The sequence below is a fragment of the Sturnira hondurensis genome, unplaced genomic scaffold (assembly GCF_014824575.4).
Source record: "Sturnira hondurensis isolate 20B ecotype Veracruz unplaced genomic scaffold, ASM1482457v3 Scaffold0009719, whole genome shotgun sequence".
In the NCBI taxonomy this organism is placed as follows: Eukaryota; Metazoa; Chordata; class Mammalia; order Chiroptera; family Phyllostomidae; genus Sturnira; species Sturnira hondurensis.
Genome location: NW_028082350.1, coordinates 5,400,557 through 5,419,045, shown reverse-complemented (window position 1 = coordinate 5,419,045; position 18,489 = coordinate 5,400,557). Strand labels below are relative to the sequence as shown.

The 18,489-nt window shown below is 42.3% G+C and overlaps 1 protein-coding gene and 1 pseudogene across 1 annotated transcript; both read right to left on the bottom strand.

Moving 5' to 3' along the window:
* Positions 1-1,008: 1,008 nt before the first annotated feature.
* Positions 1,009-10,331, bottom strand: SLITRK5 (SLIT and NTRK like family member 5). Its single transcript, XM_037057548.1, has 2 exons — positions 9,527-10,331; positions 1,009-6,508 (listed from the first exon to the last, which is right to left on the bottom strand). Exon 2 carries the CDS (start codon positions 6,498-6,500, stop codon positions 3,609-3,611), a length of 2,892 nt encoding a protein of 963 aa, XP_036913443.1. The 5' UTR covers positions 6,501-6,508; positions 9,527-10,331; the 3' UTR covers positions 1,009-3,608.
* A 6,719-nt stretch (positions 10,332-17,050) lies between these two features.
* Positions 17,051-17,123, bottom strand: LOC118994884 (uncharacterized; annotated as a pseudogene).
* Positions 17,124-18,489: the final 1,366 nt, after the last annotated feature.

Sequence of the window (18,489 nt, the reverse complement as noted above, 5' to 3'; positions counted from 1 at the left end):
AGAGGGAAGGAGGGAGGGATGAGGGAGATAGAAGGAAAAAGTGAGCAAAAAGAGAAAGTTAGACATTTAATTTGCTAATTTGCTATTGTCATAACTTAGTAGCAAGACCAGAATTAATGCTACAGGGCAAGAAATTGGTATATTAGATTAAGGCCTTCAGTTCTAAACTTTCCACCTATGTGTAGCTATTTCCATCACACATGAGTTTCATTTTCCTATTGCTATTGAGGAAACAGTAGTGGTACTAGCTTGGATATCCAGGACATTCACCAAAGTTTTCCACTTAACATATTTAAAGGTGATAATCTTACCTTAAAAAAAGATGTTTCAAGTATGATATTATGCTAAACTTGATTAATTCATAACTTCAGTCAATAGTTTAGCTGCAAATGATTTTGACTATTACCATATCAATTAGTTGCATTTATATAGAACATATTTAATTCCTCTGAAATAATTTAAGTATTTACACTATACTCACACAAAGGTAAAAAGAAGATTTTATTAAATCTACCTAGAAATTATTTGTAGATTACGCAGCATATCAAGTAGAACAAGCACAAAGAATAAGCTTAGTTTGTATCTAAATTTCAATTGATGCCTGAAATATTACATATTGTTCTCCAAAATTCTATGGAGTATGCAGGCCCTCTTCATCCAATCACATACCACTGATCTACCCAATTTAATTATTGATCCAGGAAACAACCTAAAAAAACAAAAATCAAATATTCAAAAACACACAATTTATGTCGTATTGTTTATGTTACTGTATCGGCAGGAGACCATGTCTAAGGAGAAAAACAATGCATTTTAATTCTATCCAAGTCTCTTGACTCTATATATTAATTTTTTTCAAGTTTATTAGAGAAATGATGTTTATTTTTATCCTCTTGATACAGTTGGGAAAATACAATTTTAAAGTTAGAAGTTACCTCTTTCCACAAATCATATAATTGTTGTATTTGAGATTAAAAAATGTTGCATACCATAGGAAAAGTAGAAATATAAATAAATCAGCTAAAGAGAGTGCATGTTACAAATTATGGACTACAGTGCTAGTATAAAATATTATTTTGGAAAACTTTGAAATACATCAACAAACTTTGTTTGAAAGCTACATCCTTAATTTCATGTATTTCTCATCTTCTACTTTTTATGAATCAATTAAGGGAAATAAACCTAGTTAACAGAGGATTCCACTTCGCATTTTATACAACCCCGCCATATCTATATACAACAATACTAAGAAAGTGATTTTGACATTTTTAAAAGAAAAATAATTTCCATAATGAAGAGAATTAAAACCTCAACTGTGACAGCAAAGGCTACCATTTAATTTTCTTTCCTAATCCTGGATTTAACATGGAGGAGGTAGATGAAAAGTAAGAGATATATTTTAAAATTTTCATAGCATCACGTGACAGTTTTAATCTTGTTCTTGATGCTTTGAAAAAAAATTGGAAGAAAAACTCTTCACAGAATGGGGATAGCTTACTTCACTTGGCTGATGTAGTATTTATACATATATATTCCTCAGGGAAACTCTTACCACCTGTTCAACCTGAATTCAAGCAGTTATTGTCAATTTACTCATGGGTGAATGCTGCCTCTTTGTGGCAGTTGGCCATGGAAAGTACTTTCTAAACACAAAGTTCATGAACAGCCCTTAATATTGTATGCATTTCAGTTGAGATTATCGGAAGACCCATCAATAGCAATGAAACACATGGCTCTTTAAGGTTCAGATGAATCTAAAACTTTTTACCCTTAAATACTAATCTCAATTCACTGGCAAAACTTATTCAGAGGTAAACCGCTTATATCCACCCATATTTTTAACATTTAGGATATAGATCAACTTGAGATAAAGCATCCACCATAATTTTTGAAGATAATTTTACACAAGTAAAAATATAGAACTGTAGACATTTGTAAAGTGAATAAATACTATTGACATGAAAGAAATACATAATATTGGAAGAAAGATGGATAGGCAATATATTACTTACCATGCTCCATGTATTAGATGAAAACTTCAATAAGGAAGATAAGTATACAATTAAAATTTCATTAATAAGCACGTTGAGTGACATATGTAGAAAAACAGAATTCTGTGAACCACCATGGTCTAATTACATCTATATAGTTTTAAATTTGATAATTAAGGGGATTTTTTCCCATAAGGAATAAGTTAGGTATTATGTCCTAAGTTGTTAATAATGAAGATTCAGTCAATCACACACAGCTAATTCTTCCGCACTTTAAGTAATCATTACTTCAATCCCTCATATTTGACATAGTTATCAAGTGTTTATTCAGAAACTATTTAAAAAATTACATGTGCTGGGATACATATAAGAATGTAACAACAGTAGCCCCATCTTACAGAGATCCTGTTTGTGGTTATCATCACTGCTTGCTGCCCAGAGGGATCAAGACATTGTATAGGGATTTGCACAGTCCATCATTTGGTCTTCGGAGGTGCTAGTACGCATGGATCTGCACAAATGCAATGGGGTTTGGTTAAACAATCCAAAATCGGCTACAACAGTAGTCAAATCAATACATCATTTTGGTTGACTAAGAAAAATACTTTGAAATCTTCTCTAATAAAACCAGAAACTTGCACCCGATTCTCCCCTGAATGGCCCGATTAATTGCCCTATTTTTAACATATACTGGGACACAATCAGTTTTTTTAAAATGACAGATCCAATTGGGTGGGTTGCATTGGCTTTAAAAATTTGGCCTTGTGTTCTCCACATTTTTAATGGTTTAAAATGCCTTCCTGATATCACTTCAGTTTTGGAAATGCAGCTCCTAATATAGTGCGACACCTCTGTGAAAATCATAGGCTAAATAGTGAAGGAAAGAGAAATGCTAAATGTGCATATAAAAATAGGTGCTACAATAAAATATTTGTATATTTCATCAATAAGTTATTTTGACTAATCAATTATGGATCATATAGCTCTGTAAATTTAATGATTTGTCCACATCTATGGTGATCCTTTTGAGATCACAATACTTTTGTTTTTAATTCAAATGTCCAGAATGCATACAAACACATCCTTTTAAAAGAAAGAAAAGAAATGAGGAGGGAGGCAAGGAAACAGAGAGAGGGAGGAGGCAGGAGAAAGGGGAGAAGGAAGAGAAGAACTTGCTATTGAAGTTGGGGGTGTGCTAATCTCTCCACAAAAGCCATTGAGACCCACCCATGGCTAAAAGGGGGAGAAGAGCGGAGGGGGGAGGAGCGCAAAAGAGAAAGAGCAAAACCTTCCACCACTCTTAGTACTTCCTACTACAAAGTGACCGAGACCTTCAACAAATCACCGCGCAGCAAACCGCCTTCCAAAAAGCCTTTCTCTCTCCCCCTACCCGCATGAGAAAGTGATGTGCCCAGTTTACACAAATGTTCCCCCCACGTGTAAAATTAAAAGGAAATTGCACACCCTTTCAGTATCTTCCGCTGAAGCTGAGAATCTCGTGCCAAGGCACTTCACTCTAAACGTTGAAACAACACAATTAATCAAATGTGTTCACGTGTGTATATCGGCTTGCTCGTTTGCTTTAAATGCAAAAGCTCCAAGGGAGTTTCTTTACTTTCAGAACTGGCTAAATGTGGTCTGTTTTTCCAGCACTTCGAGGTAGTCCGGCTCAACGTTTAGTTTTGCTTTTAACTCCAGATATTCGTTCCGGTTGGGTTCTACAAAGACAGCACTGGGGGGGCTGTAAAGCACCGGTTCCCGTAGCCTGCTGTCCCCTGCCCCCGGGTGCAAATACTGATGGGGGCGTCTCAGGTCATAGTTAGGGGAGAAAGTGTAAGCAGCAGGGCCACAGGGGAATTTGGGGTATTCCGGGAGGCTACTGCCGGCGGGGGTGGTGGAGCAGTGTTTGTCTGGTTCTAAAATGCCCCTGTAAAAGCGGTCGGCATCCTGCACCGGGGACAACAGGTCCTCCCGGGGCTCGATGGTGCTGACGCTATAGGCGGGGCTCCGCAAGTGGTGGCTTTCCCGCCGGTCCTCCTCCGCGGGCTGCAGCTGCAGCTGCGGCGGGGGCTGCTGCTGGGACTGCTGGGGCGGCGGCGGCGGGGGCTGCTGCTGCTGCTGCTGCTGCTGCTGCAGGTGGTGGTTGCTGCTGTAGGTGACCTTGAGCTCGTGCAGGTCTTTGTAATCCTCCACGGAGTTGCCCTCTCGGGAGCGGTAAATGGGGTTTTTGCACATGTGGCCCAGAGGGTGGGGGATGTACTCATACACGTGGCCCGCGGGCGTCTTCACCTTGGGCAGCGAGGGCCCGCGGTGGTGCACGTGCGCGTGCGGGTGGCCGCCTGCACCGGCGCCGGCGCTGTACACGCTGTACTGCATGTTGAAGGAGCTCACGTCGGAATTGTTTGTGCTGGTGTGGTCGCTCTGGTTCTTCTTCCTGCGCTTCATCACCAGCACGAAGAGCCCCGCAGCCACAAAGACGGACATAATGAAAACCAGCAGGAGGCTGAGTATCAACACGGACAAGGGCACCGAGGAAGCTCCTCCACCGGTGCCCAAGCCCGCGGGCGCCCCCGTGCTGTTCAACCTTACCGTAGGGGTCACCGGGTTGGTCCTCGAGGGGAACTGGATGGAGGAGGGCGTGGGCGTGGACACCACCACGTCGGAGTAGTCTGGGCACAGCAGCTCCGACTTAATGGATCGCATATCTGTCTCCGCGAACTTCTTGGGCGCCTTGCAGATGACCTCGTCCACCAAGACACCCACTTTGAGCTGCTCCACCCACAACTTCATGCCCACCACATCGCAGGTACAATCCCAGGGGTTGTCGTGCAGGTCGATTTGGATGAGTGACTTCAACTGGTCCAGAACCCCACTCACTGGCAAGGAGGTGAAGTGGTTACTCCTTAGGTTCAGCCTGAGGAGGGTCAGGCTGGAGAAGACTCCGGAGGGCATGGTCTGCAGGAGGTTGTTATTCAAGAATAGCAGCTGGAGGTTTGGGACTGGATCAAAAGTTCCAGACTGAATTTCGCGAATGAGATTGTATTGGAGGAAGAGATACTGCAGGCTCTGGAGCCCATAGAACAACTCTGGGCTCAGCCTCTCAATCCTGTTGCCATTTAGGTAGAGGCGCCTCAGGTTAGTGAGATCCCCAAAGGCGTGGTCTTGGATCATGGAGATGCGGTTGTTGCCCAGGTGTAGCAGGTCCAGCCCCGTGGCCTCCAGGAAGTCGCTCCTACGCACCACGGCGATGTAGTTTTCCGTCAGATACATTTTCTTGGGGTTGTAGGGCTTGGGCTGCAGCTCTGCGATGCTCTCGATCTTCCGCTCCTGGCAGTTGACGTTGAGGCCCAGATCGGAGATTTGCAGATTGCAGTAGCACTGGGTGGGACACTCCAAAGGCACAGGAGATTTGGTCTGGTAGGCAATGCTGGGTCCAGAATTGCTGTAGCTCAAGTCCTTGAAGGGCTGCCTAGAGGTGGGGCGCACCCTGGGCTTATTGGGTTGGCGGGTCCCTTTAGGGGTTTTCAAGGGGGGTTTGTAAACAGCGGAGGAAGAGGTGGCCACGGAATTCACCGAAGCTGGGGTGGTGTGTAAATACCCCGTGGTGCTCAAAGGCGTCTGAGGCCTCATCTCATAGTCGGAAATGAGTTTCCTTGGGCAAAGTTCCTGCTTGGACACTTCATCCAAGTCTCGGCCATGTAAGCGGAAGGGCGTCTCACAAACGACATCCCCCACCAGGGCCGAGTAGGAGATGCTGTCCAACCAATCCTTCAGCGAGATGAGCTCACAGGAGCAATTCCAAGGGTTTTCCTCCAGCTGTAACTCCACAACTTTATCCATGTGCTGCAACAGCCCCACATAGGGCAGAAGTTTCAGCCTGTTTCCCCGCAGGTCCAAGTGCGTTAAGGGCACAAAACGGAAAAGGTTGTTGGGTAAACTGGACAAGAGATTGTCATTTAGGATCAGCACCTGCAACAAATGCAGTTTTCCAAAAGCATTGGGTTCAATGACACTGATGTAATTATAATCGACCTGTAGGTACTCCAGGCTCTCCAAGCCAAGGAATATATCGTCACGCAAAAGTTCCAGTTTATTATTGTTCAGATGCAGTCTCCTTAAACCCCGCAGCCCATGGAAAGCCCCTGTCTCAATGTCCTGGATAACATTGCTACCCAGATGCAAAATTGAAGCCCCAGTGTAATTGACAAACTCATTGGGATAGAGACGGTTCAAAAGGTTTCCAGACAACAAGAGGTGGTAGACTGGGAAACGGGGAGGGCTAATTTCAGAGAGACTGATGATCCCTCGGTTTTCACAGCTCACAGTTAAAATGCCATCCTTTTCCTCACAAGGACATGCATTGTCACAGATTTCCCCATAATAATCGATGGTTTCTGCACACGAAAGGACGAGAGATGTTAGAGCAAATGCTAGAGTCTGCAGCATCCAGCTATGCATTTTTCTGTGAAGGTCCTGTTCCAAAGTCACTGGGGGGCAGCAAGTGTGCATTTTACCTCCTGCAAGGGAGAAAGTAAAGAAAGGAAACAACAGAATATGACAAAAATTAAAGGGGTCAGTCAGGAAGTCTCTTTTCCTTAATACTATCTCTGAAAGTCAGTAGGAGGGGCTAGGAATGACACCGCTCCCCAACATGGCATTCTCCGGATTTTATTAACAGCTGTTTTTTTTTCAACTTAAAGGTTGATTTCCTTTCCTTGTAAGTACCACAGGAAAAACTGCTCTTTACAAGATAAGGGCAGGTTGGTTAAGGTCCTATTTTAGTGTTCTTCCCATTCCCCCCTTTTCAAAACCAAGCCATAAATATACATAAAATGGCTGTCAGTTCAGTTTCATGGTTCTAATTTAAGAGAAAAGAAGCACCGTTTTACAAGGTTCCCCACCTCACCTACACCCAGCCCCTCTGCCTTTCTTCCAGCAGCTCTTTAGTTCATGGTGAAAGTCTCCCATTTCCCCAGAAATTCAAGGAACCACAATATTTGGGCTATTTTAAACCGTCGCTCCAAATGCCAAGGTGGGGACCTAAAGAATACTTTTCAGAGGCAAAAACATGTGAGATAATGCACCAAAAGGACCCAGAAGAAACTCTTAAATCAACTGTCTTCAGGGGCTTTGGAGAAAAAGGAGACCGTGTTCGCTTTGATGGCAGACTTCACTGCCACGCTATTAAGCACATCAGCATCCTAATTGCATGCACGGAGCCACTTAACAGTAAGAGTGCGCCCTGCGTCCACTTCTCCTCATTGATCATGTCAGCGACGCTACCGAACCGCATCTTTAAGCCACTGAAATAGTTCTGCACGATGGATTGCAAAGAGCTCTGTGAAGGCATCCGCAATCTCGGAACACCTTTCGACAGCCAGAGTTTAAAGAGGACGGTCCAACTGCTTACCGGGCATCAGCTAAAAGTAAACCAAGGACCAGCGCCAAAGGCCCCCTTACCTCGGGCTACAAGTCTCTTTGCCACGGTATGCAAAACTAACCCTATTGAATTAGCAGGGTATGGGCTGAACTACCAGCATTCCCATCTTTGGAGCTGCTTATTACATTTAATTGCCAATGCTTTGTACTACCCTCCCCCCGGGGCTTTCTCCCCCTTGGGGAAAGGGCACTTGGGTGGATAAAGAAGCGAAAAGGTGGAAGTGAGGGAGTGACATAGGTTAATTCTTTAGTATCTGAATTTCATCACCCCGATGAATCAATCTGATCCCCTCCCCCTTTTCTTTCGTGCTTTCTTTTTGTCCTTTTAAAGGCTTCCTTCGACTTCCTACTTCGACTCGAGAGCAGCACTCATAAAAGAAAGGACATGAATGTAGCGAGTGTGTGAACGTGTGTGAGTGCGTGTTGTCGGCTGGAGGGAGGGAACGTTTGGTGGAAATGCTCCGGCTCTTGGAGCCAATGCCTTTCCTCCGGTCAACCTGGCGTTCGGCACACCGCCACCGAAGTCCAGGGTCGAATCGCAACCCAAAAGTAAAGCCAAGACGCTTCCGAGTCCCGGGTTCAAGCAAGAAGACCTAGATCTGGATCTCCGAGTGGAACTCAGCCCGTGCATTTAAGACCCCCGGCGTTCCACGCACATGTGCAAGTGTGCCTGCGAATCACACGTGTGGCCACCAGACGTGTCAAGATGAATCGGAATCAGTGTATAAACCTTGAATATCCCCGACCTCCCCACGCAACGGCAAACACCTTCAGGCTGAAAAGCGGCAAAAGACCCACGAGGAAAGCAAAATGTTTACCTTGAAATTTCGGTTCTCAGCTGGATCAGATCTGCACACCCATTCAGCCCCGGGTTGAGTCCCCTCCCCCTCCCTCCTGGCGCTTCCCCGCCCCCACTCACCTCCCACCCCTGACAGCTCCTTGCAAATTGTGTCCAGCCGGTATTAAACTCGAGCGTCTACAACTTTAATTCAGTACTGGTTAGCCAGGGACCAAGAGCTTTCGCTCACCCTACTCCCTCCCCCCCCCCACCTTCTTACCAGAAAAGGAGCCTAAAAAATTTCAGAAAATAAAGTTGAATGAACGGGGAAGGCTGACATTCTGACTCGGAAACGCACCATCCATGTAAATCCACGGGTGTGCTGCACGTTCTCAGGTTATGATTATTATTATTACAATTTTTTTAGGGCAGGGGGCCTGTATTTGCTTCCCCCCAAAGAATTTGGACTCTGAATCATCGCCCTGCACATACCCATTAAGCAACTTGGGGACACGAGAGCTGGAGCCCAGCACCCAGGCCGGACCCGCGGCTGAGGGCACAGCTGCTCCCACAGCGGCCCAGGCAGAAGCACCCGGAGTTCCAGGACGCGAGGCTACCCCTCCCCCACCCCGCCCCAAAGCTAAGGAAAGGGAAGGGGAGGGAGGAGAGGGGAAGAAAGACACCCATTCCGCTGCCACACACACACACACACACACACACACACACACGAGCCTCTTTTGCAAAGTAAACGGCCGACTTACCCGGTCTCACATCTCCAGGGCCCACTCATGGTAGCCACCCATACAAAAATACCTCTTTGGGGTGTGCTCTCCGTTTCTCCAACCCAAGAAGGGCGAGGAGGTGGCGAGCAGCGCAGTCCGCGCGGCTGGAGAAAAGGCGCCCGGACGTCGCCAGCCTAGGGCCGCCACCGCGGTGTCGACCGCGGGTTCTGGGGCTCCCCAAACGGCTCTCCCGGGCGCTTCCGCAGTAGTCGAAGTGGGCAGGGGGGTAGGGGGTAAAGGGGGGGCGATCGCGAGCTGCAGGCTGAGAAAGGATGGGGAGGGGGCGGCGGAGGACGAGCTATGGAGGCGCTTCGCGGAGAGGGCAGAGACCGGGGGCCCAGCGGGGTGGGAAGAAGCCGTTGGAGGAGGGGGCGCGGAGCAGGCTGCCTGGTACCGCTGGCACCGCCAACGTGACGGCCAGCCCGCGGAGTGCTCGCACCCGCTCACACTCACTCGTACACACGCTCCCACCCGCGCCAACGCGCGATCGCGGGGTCCCCGGCAGCCTTCACCGCACACCCCAGGCGGATACTTACAGTTGCCATCTGCATAAGGGGCAACTTTCTCCAAGCTAGCAGCAGCCACCGCCCCCGCCAGCCGTCTTTGGGTCCTCACACCCTTCGGCCTGGGTTCCTGCCGGCCGGCCCTCCCCTCCCCCCTCGGGTCTCCTCCTGAGAGTCTTCACCACATTCCCCCCTGGTCAGTGGCGCGCGCCCGGGGACCAGACAGAGGGAGCGGGACGCCGGGCTTTGCATGCATCGCCCGCCTTCTTCTTGCAGCGCACACTGTACATGGTAGTGAGGGGGCGAGCGAAGGTGGCACCGGCCCTTCGGCTGCTCCCGCAGCGGTAGCAACTCCTGCTCCTGCACGGTCCTCCTCCCCTCGTGCAGCGGCGACCACCGCGCTGGGATCCTGCCGCTGCTTCCCCCGGCCGAGCCCGCCGCCGCGGCCCCTACTTAGTATTTGTACGGCTCCCGCATCTTCTCGGAGGTTCCAGCGCTCCTGCTGTGCGCAGGGGTTTTTCTCTATCCCTTTCCCAGATGCAGCCCACAATCGTCATTATTTGGAACTCTCTATCTCCGACATCCTTTAGGGGGTCTTGGGGGACAGGAACAGCGTTGTTCTACGCCTGCGGCGCGTCCCGGCAGCTCGGCGACTCTAAGAAACTGAGCAAAAGTCGCGTCTTCCCTCCCGGGCGCCGAGGAGGTGGCAACGCGGTAAGCATCGCAGGGGTCTCTAGGACGTCTGCTCCCGGGCGGGCGCAGGGCCGCGTCCAGGGCACTTGTTTATCGTCGCGCTGCTGGTGCGAGCCAAGCTGCAGCAGACATGATGGGCCCGGGAGGAGGCGGTCGCCGCGCGGCCGGTAGGTGGCAGCCGAGGGTGGGGGCGCTCGAGCGGCTCGGCCGAATCCCCCCCTCGGATGTCACGTTCGCGGGAGACCGAGGAGTCTTGGACCAGGTGCGTAACGCGAACGTGGCTCCGTGCAGCCCTCGGATGGAACAAGGGAGGAGTGGAAATGACCCCGACAGTGCCGGGCTGGGTGGTGGTCGGGCAGGCTGGTTGCAGCCCCGCGCAGAACGCCTGCGGACCCGGCTATTTAGAGTAACAGAGCCCGTGCGGCTGCCTCCTGTGGGAGTGGTTCATCGTAGTGGCAAACCAGGGTGTCTTTTTTTTTTTTAAGAATTACGTTTCATAGGTATACCTGGGCGATACAAGGGAACGGGAATGACTTTCAGAGAGAATATTTCTGAATACACTGGGTGTGTACTCAAAAGCTGGAAAACCCTAAATAAATGCAGTATCGATAGAAAGCGAGTTTCTTGAAGAGTCACCTGCTAAACTCCACTGGAGTCATCTCTACAGTAAGTATCCCTGGCTCTTTCCATGAAACCAAACACCGCCCCCCCCAAAGGGGGTCTTTATGCCCATTAGACGTGTATTTTCAATATTTGTGATATTAAACCCACAGTACACCCCAGGTGTGTGTGTGTGGGGAAAGTTGATCAGAAGTGGCCCAGTGCGGGTTGCGTGCACATGTGCCTGTTCCTCTTCTTAACTGGGTAGTTTTACCACTTAAATATTTTTAAATGAATTTTAATTTGGAATTATGAACTATCTTTTGGAATAATCTTACACATGATGGATATTGTCTCTTTGGCTACGTTTTGGGGAGTCATTATGGTTAATCTGTGGTTTCCCGAGTAAATGTAGGATTAATCTAGATTCTGATGTATATAGCCACAAACATATCTTCCCACATTCTCTGTGTGTATTGAATTGGACTTTTTTTCTGGAGGTGGTGAACATTGCTGTCTCCTGAGGTTTTGCAGTATTTCTTGAAATTTCTTCTGACTCTATTTCGCAGTTTTTGTTAGGTAAGCCATATGTAATTTGCTGGAAACAATTTTGTTTATTTGGCTTAAATTCAGGACTTGTACAAGAGAGAGAGAGAAAAGAAGTAATCTGTATTGGATAATGAAAATAAAAACCTTACAGTAGATCTTGGTGTTAAATTTATAAACATTTGACCTAGGAATGTTAGCCACTTGCTACAGATACACTGTATAAACAGACAACTTCAACTGCGTTCACAAATGGCTCATTACTATATTTTTTACATTATATGCTAACATGATTATTTTAAACACTTATTTTAAAGTATACAATCACTTCTATTTTCAAAAGGGAAGTACTAATGTGTCATAAATTTAAAATTACATGTTAATACAGTAAAAAACTTTTGGCATACAAATATTAAGAACTATCGAAGACATAATTTCCAATGTTGATAAACTATAGAATTTCTGAAAGGGTAAAAATGCCTTAATTAGTGGACTTATCTTTATTTTATTATTGTATTACTTAGCAAAATCTTCACAATTGCAATTTAATATTAAATTGTCATTCAATTTATCATTCTGTATTATTTTTATTTTAATTTAAATGTTTCTTTTTCAAATTAAGATAAATTGTGTCATGCTAAGAAGTATTGAACATATCTGTGATTAATTGAGGTTGTAGTTTTGCTGGAGACATTGACACTGAAAATACCCTAGTTCACTTCTTGTGGTTCAAACTTATGAGTGATAACTTTGTACCACTAACTCAGTATTAACCAGGGCCTGAGAACCACCGTTATGGTTTTCCACTAGGTGTCTCCACAAGCTGCTCTGCAGGAAAGGGAATTTTGAGGAAATATTGTGACATGAAGAGACCACAGAAGAACTGGGAGGAAAAGCACCACAGAAATAAGAAAAAGCCTCAGGAGTTACTCTGTAGACTCCTATTTTTTTTTAATGTTTACTACTACCTAGAAATGAAACACAGGAATCACCTAACAAATCGAATTCTAGCCAAGGTTTAACCAGAAGAACAAACGTTATCTATGCTGCAGTTCAGACTGAAAGACATACAGTCATATGATATGTCCACTCGCTTTCATCCAAAACTCAAATATAGCCCATGAGTACATAAACACAGTTGGGAACTACAAAGTGAAATGATGGATCAAGTAGATCTCTCCAAAATTAGAGTCATTGATACTGGATTAAACGTTACTTGATTGAGTTGGATGTGAAAAGCTGGGGACCTTTGTCTCAGTATTTGTGCATATAGTTATGCATGTTTTAGTTAGCTAATGGTGTAGTGTCATTGTAAATGTATTTCATATGAGGTAATGTGCTTGGCACTATGCAAAATATGAACAGAATTTGATATCTGCAGATTAAAATTTAAATTCAAGCCACGATTAGCATACTTGCCTCTTGAAATATGTGAATTCATACTTATTATTATTTGTAATCTTTATTTTAGTTTTTTATGGGCTCTGTGGAGGTTAAATGCATTTCTTAAAATGTTTCATCGTGTTACATTTGTGTAACAATGCTTGGTGTCTTGAGAATATGAAAATGCTTAATTAAGAATTAGTTTCTTACGAAGCAGCCTAACAGATTATAAAGTAGGCCATTACTTGGTAATAATTTTGAAATTTCACAAGAACTAATCAACGTCATTGAAATCTAAAGCCAGTAGATCTTGCGTTTCTTTTTGCAACCCTAACTGGTGAGTGGAGATGATAGCGTTTCAGTGCCGGATTCCCTATCCCTCTAAAGTTAGCTCTGTTACTTTACTTTCACAATAGTAATAGCTAAGAAAGTTATGCAATGACACTTATTCAAGGACACATTTTCCTAACTAAATTATATTTCAATGTCTTTGAAATTTAAATTGCATATACCACATATACCTAAATGGAGAAGAGTCTCTTCTGGAGGGTAAAACACCTCATCATTTATGACTGTTTCTCCTTGCAATTGCTAAATTAAATGACCATATAACATATGTTTTTGATCAGTCTGACACACTTGGAATTACAACAATCAAATATATAATGCAGGATGTTTATAAAATAAAAAATGACCTTTATAGACTTAATTAGTTATTTATAGGCTTAGAATATGTTCTCTGAGGCATAAGAGATGTGCATAAAACAATATGTAAGAAGATATTAATTCTAACAATGTTTTTTCATATGTAAATGGCTAAGGACAACATCTATAATTGGAATACTCTTGGACCTTTAATAACTACATATAAAATATGGTTCTGTAATTATTAATAGTGTACATAGCATCATATAAAACTATATATAAATTATTAGTGTGTATATATATGTATATATATGGACAGAGAGAGAGAGAGACGGAGAGTGAGGGGAAGGGGAGGAAACCTTGTGGAAAGATACACAAATTCAGTAATAGTGGTAACCTCTTGGGAGAAGACTGGGGAGTATTGAGTAGAATGGAAATGTATTTTTCATCATATATTCTGCTTTTTACTATTTGAAAATTTACATACACATTTCAGCAAAAGATTAACAAGAAAAATACGCATTTAAAGATAGTATTTGAGAGACTGATATGAGAGATAATGAAGAGGTGGAGACAAGTTTACCAAATTAATCTCTATCCCATAGTTCTCAAAACTACTGCATTTTTAAAAAGATTTTATTTATTTATCTTTAGAGGGGAAGGGCGGGAGAGAGAGAGAGAAATATCAATGTATGGTTGCCTCTGGTGTGTCCCTTGCTGGGAACTGGCCTGCAACCCAGGCATGTGCCTTGATTGGGAATCGCCTGGTTTGCAGGCCCTCGCTCAATCCACTGAGCTACACCAGCCAGGCCAAAAGTGACTGCATTTTTGTGACACATTTCTATCAGTGGAGATACTGTACATGTTTTTAAACATGTGAGTGTTAATTTGTTAAAATGTTTTTTCTTTATAACTCTTATATGTGACATTTAATTCTAGCTGTCTATACTAGTTAATGGAATAGTAATGAATAGAAGCTAGCTTCTATTATCTTCACTATATAAGACCACGCTGGGTAGTGACAACATTAATTTTATTTGACACTCTGGTGGGTGAAGGGAAAAATCAAAATGGTTCTCGAGAGAAGATAAGTTGATTATATTAGAAAATAGCAGCAGCAGGTCTTTGCAGCTATCTTCAGGAAGGTGAGTGAGTGTGTGATTGTGACGTTTTAAGTATAAAAACAATCATCAGACCCTGTTAAAATAAAGGCTGTGTCCATCTGCCTTATCCATACATTGACATATGCAGATTCCACTGGAAAATGGCAGTTTCATTCTATAGCTGGATTAACTTCTTTATGTGTTTTTCTATTAGATCTGCAATTTATGCCTTGGGATCTACTGGCTCTTGGTTCTTTCATATCTCTAGTCAATTTTAGAAAACAAGTCCGAACAGACATCATGTCATACCTATATTTTCTGTATCCTATCTGGTTTTTCAAAGAAAAACAATGAATTATCCTAAAGCACAATTTTATCATAAAATTTCCAGAAGAACCCCTACTTAAATGATCATAACTAAATCAACCATACTGTAGTCAGCTTTTGATGTTCAGTCCAGAAATTGTTATTCCATTCAGCTTTTATCAATGGGAATCTTTCATTCAACAGGAAATTAACATAATCTCTCTATTCCCTCAAAATGAATCAATCATTCTCTTTACTTCAAAACTTTGGTTTATACCACCCTTTCATCTAACTGGCTTTTCACTCTTCCTTTATCTATTATTCTAAAGAATTTACCATAAATCCTTTCTTTAGTAAAAGAAAAATCTTCCTTATTCCCTCTAACCAGTATTGAACTTGCTCATCTTAAAACATTCTCTTGCGTTGTCTACCACTTGCTCTAGCAGAGTCCTGTTTCCTGGTTGAAGTTGTCAGATTCTTCTGGCATATTGTGTCTGTTGCCCATAGTGGTGAGAAAAATGAGCTCCAAAATCTACATACAGAAGAAATACTTGTCTATTTATGAATTTACTCATTCAACAAATATTTGTTTAGTGTCTATATTGTATTCAACCCTGTTATGTTTGAGATAAGATACTAAGTTGATTCATGTCACGGTAGCTAGATTTCAGAGATATTTTGACTTTCTGCTGAATCACGCGTGTTCTCTAGTCCAAACAAATGGACTGTAAAATATAAAAATATTATTGCATAAATTGTATACTTGACTAATGTTTTTGTAGCATATATTTGCCAAGTGTCTAGATGAGTGCTCTCTAATAGAACTTGCTGTGATGATGGTGGTAATCTATATCTGCGTTTTCAAAATCGATAGCCATTAACTACACGTGACTATTGAACATTTAAAAAATGGCTGGTATGACACAAGAAACACAACTTAAAATTTTAACTTATTCGAATTTAAATTTCCACATGTGGCTAGTGGCTACCATATTGAACAGTGCAGATCTAAATAAATCCCTACGAGGCTGAAATGGTGTTTCTTGTGCAATTGATGGGATATCCTGGAAATTCAATCAAAATGAACAGCTGCACTCACAAGTAATGGTGGTGATTATGATACCCTCAATAAATAAGGCAATTATGATCCATATTGGCAAGGGGCCTGATTTACATTCTGTTGAAGGGCTCTAGTCAGTTTTTTTTTTTTAAATTGCATTTGGTTGAGGGCCTCTACCATTCTTTTAAAGATTTCAAGGCATTTCACAGTCACTTCAGAATTTCTTATTACATTCTCATTACACCCCTGTCAAGCAGGAAAGGTAGATTATTTTATTATCAATAGACTTTTATTAGAATACAAGTGCCTTTTTATGCATGATGAAGTGCTTTCTAAAGTACTTTTCTCCAGATCACACAGTGGTGTATTAGTAAAACTGGAAAAGAAAGTCCTAAATGGGTACTTGGCTTCAAGAATGATCTAGAATAACCTTTTTGTGCAGAGAAGTCTGTCAGTAATAAAACCGAACTCCTGCATTCCGTCTATTTGAATGCAAAAGCTCTATGTTGAAGTTTAGGAGTGTGTGTAGTACAGTTAGAGTAGGCAGTTTAGACAGAAAATTGTAATTGATGAATTTATAGAATGCAAATATAGCCCCTAATTTCAATGACCATCGGAGTAAATTTCAGTTTGAATGAAAGTATTTTTATATATTTGAAACAAAGATGTAATAGTTTGGTAAGTAGTCCCACTCACAATAAATTATTATAATATCTGAGATTAAGTTTTATTTGTTTTTAATCAATGTCTCTTAAATATTGGTAATAAAGTTGACTTGTATTTTCACCATTATTTTTTTTCATGGGCAGAAATCAGTATAGCTTCAAAAGGATTATTCATTAAGGGTTTAAGTGAAAAATAAGTAGAAAGCTGCTTGATCCAGAGATGTAGAGTGGTTCTCAAAGATCTCAACTCCATTCTTAATGATTTGCATGCATCACCTGTGCACTCTCATATGTGAAGAAACCTCTCACCCTGGCTGGTATGGCTCAGTGGACTGAGTGCTGGCCTGGGAACCAAAGGGTCTCTGGTTTCAGGGCACATGCCTGGGTTGCAGGCCAGGCCCCTGGTGGGGGACATGTGAGAGGCAACCACACATTGATATTTCTCTCCCTCTCTCTCTCCCTTCCTTTCCCCTTGCTCTAAAAAATAAATTATATATGAAATCTCTCTTGGTAGATTGCATGTTTTATATATATAGGAGTTACACAGTGAAATACTACTTGGCCATAAAAAGAAGGTATTCTTACTTTTTGTAACAAACTATAGAAATGATCCCTGAAAGTATAGTCTTTAATCTTACCCTTTGTGACAAGCTAGTCAGAGAAACACATACGATTTCACTCATGTGGAATTTAATAAACATAATAATCTAGCAAACTAAATAGAAAAAAAAACCTCTCATAGATAGAGAACAAATTTGAAAGCTGTCAGAGGGGAGGGCTGTGCACACTGGTTGAAAGAGGTAAAGGAATTAAGAAGAGGAAGGAAGGAAGGGAGGGAGGAAGGGAAGAGCTTGTAGACACAGACAACAGTGTGCTGACTACGGAGGGGAGGAGGTGTAGGGGGTGTGGAAGGAGGTGGACTGGGGGTAAACAGAGACAGAGGGAGGCTGGACTCTGGGCGATGAGCACACAATACAATATGCAGGTGATATATTGCAGAATTGTACATCTAAAAATCTATATAATTTTATTAACCAATGCCATCCCAATAAATCCAATAGAAAGAAGCTACTGTACTTTCTTTTTGATGGACTATATGACTATCACACTGTTTAACCCCATTATAAGTAATAAAATATCTCTTAGAAGAAAAATACATGTAATTATTATTCCTAAAATTTAGACTTTCAATTATTCATCGAATCCGGAGTGTAAAGTTATCTTCATTTAAACAACTATTGGTAATCTAATGGTTATTTGTGAAGATATACCTTCTGTGGAAAACAAGTATCTGACAGCCCAGTTTTTGTTTAACTTTTATGATGAATTTTTATCTAGTGATCAAAAGCATTCTATTAATCTCATAAAGCTTTTAGAGTGCTACTGACTGCATTTGTAGTTATTGTCATATGACGCATTATACTCGATGCTGAAATTTTAATTGATTTTTAATCGAAGCTGAATTTTTAATCAATGTTAATGTACAAATAACCAATTTGAATTTGAGTCACCGGTATGAGATACATGATTCATTTTACAACCAATCCACATATTTAATTGAATATTATGCAAGTAGTGACTTTCATACAGATAGAGTTTGGTCTGTGATTACACTGCCACTTATTGTTATGAAGATACTCATGAACTGATTTCCAGGTATTTTTATATTTAAAAACATTTTACTAGAGTATTATAATGTTAGTATTTAGAAGTAATCTACAATAGGTGGTGATGGAAACCTAAATTGATTTTTTCTAAAGAATAGAAGTCTCTTTGATGAGATTTTTTTATTTTCATTTTGATTTACCAGGCTCAGTCAACACAAGCATCAGTTCATATATATATGAACTGATGTGTGTATATATATGTTTATATATATACACACAAATACATATGCATCATATATAATTAAAAATCAAAGGTAATCTATATACACATGCAACATACATATAATCATTTACTATTTGCAAACTAATTTCATTAAATTCCTGCTTC

What these genes read in the sequence shown, in the direction of transcription:
- SLITRK5 (XM_037057548.1), bottom strand. Translation starts at nt 6,500, where the DNA reads ATGCACACTTGCTGCCCCCCAGTGACTTTGGAACAGGACCTTCACAGA.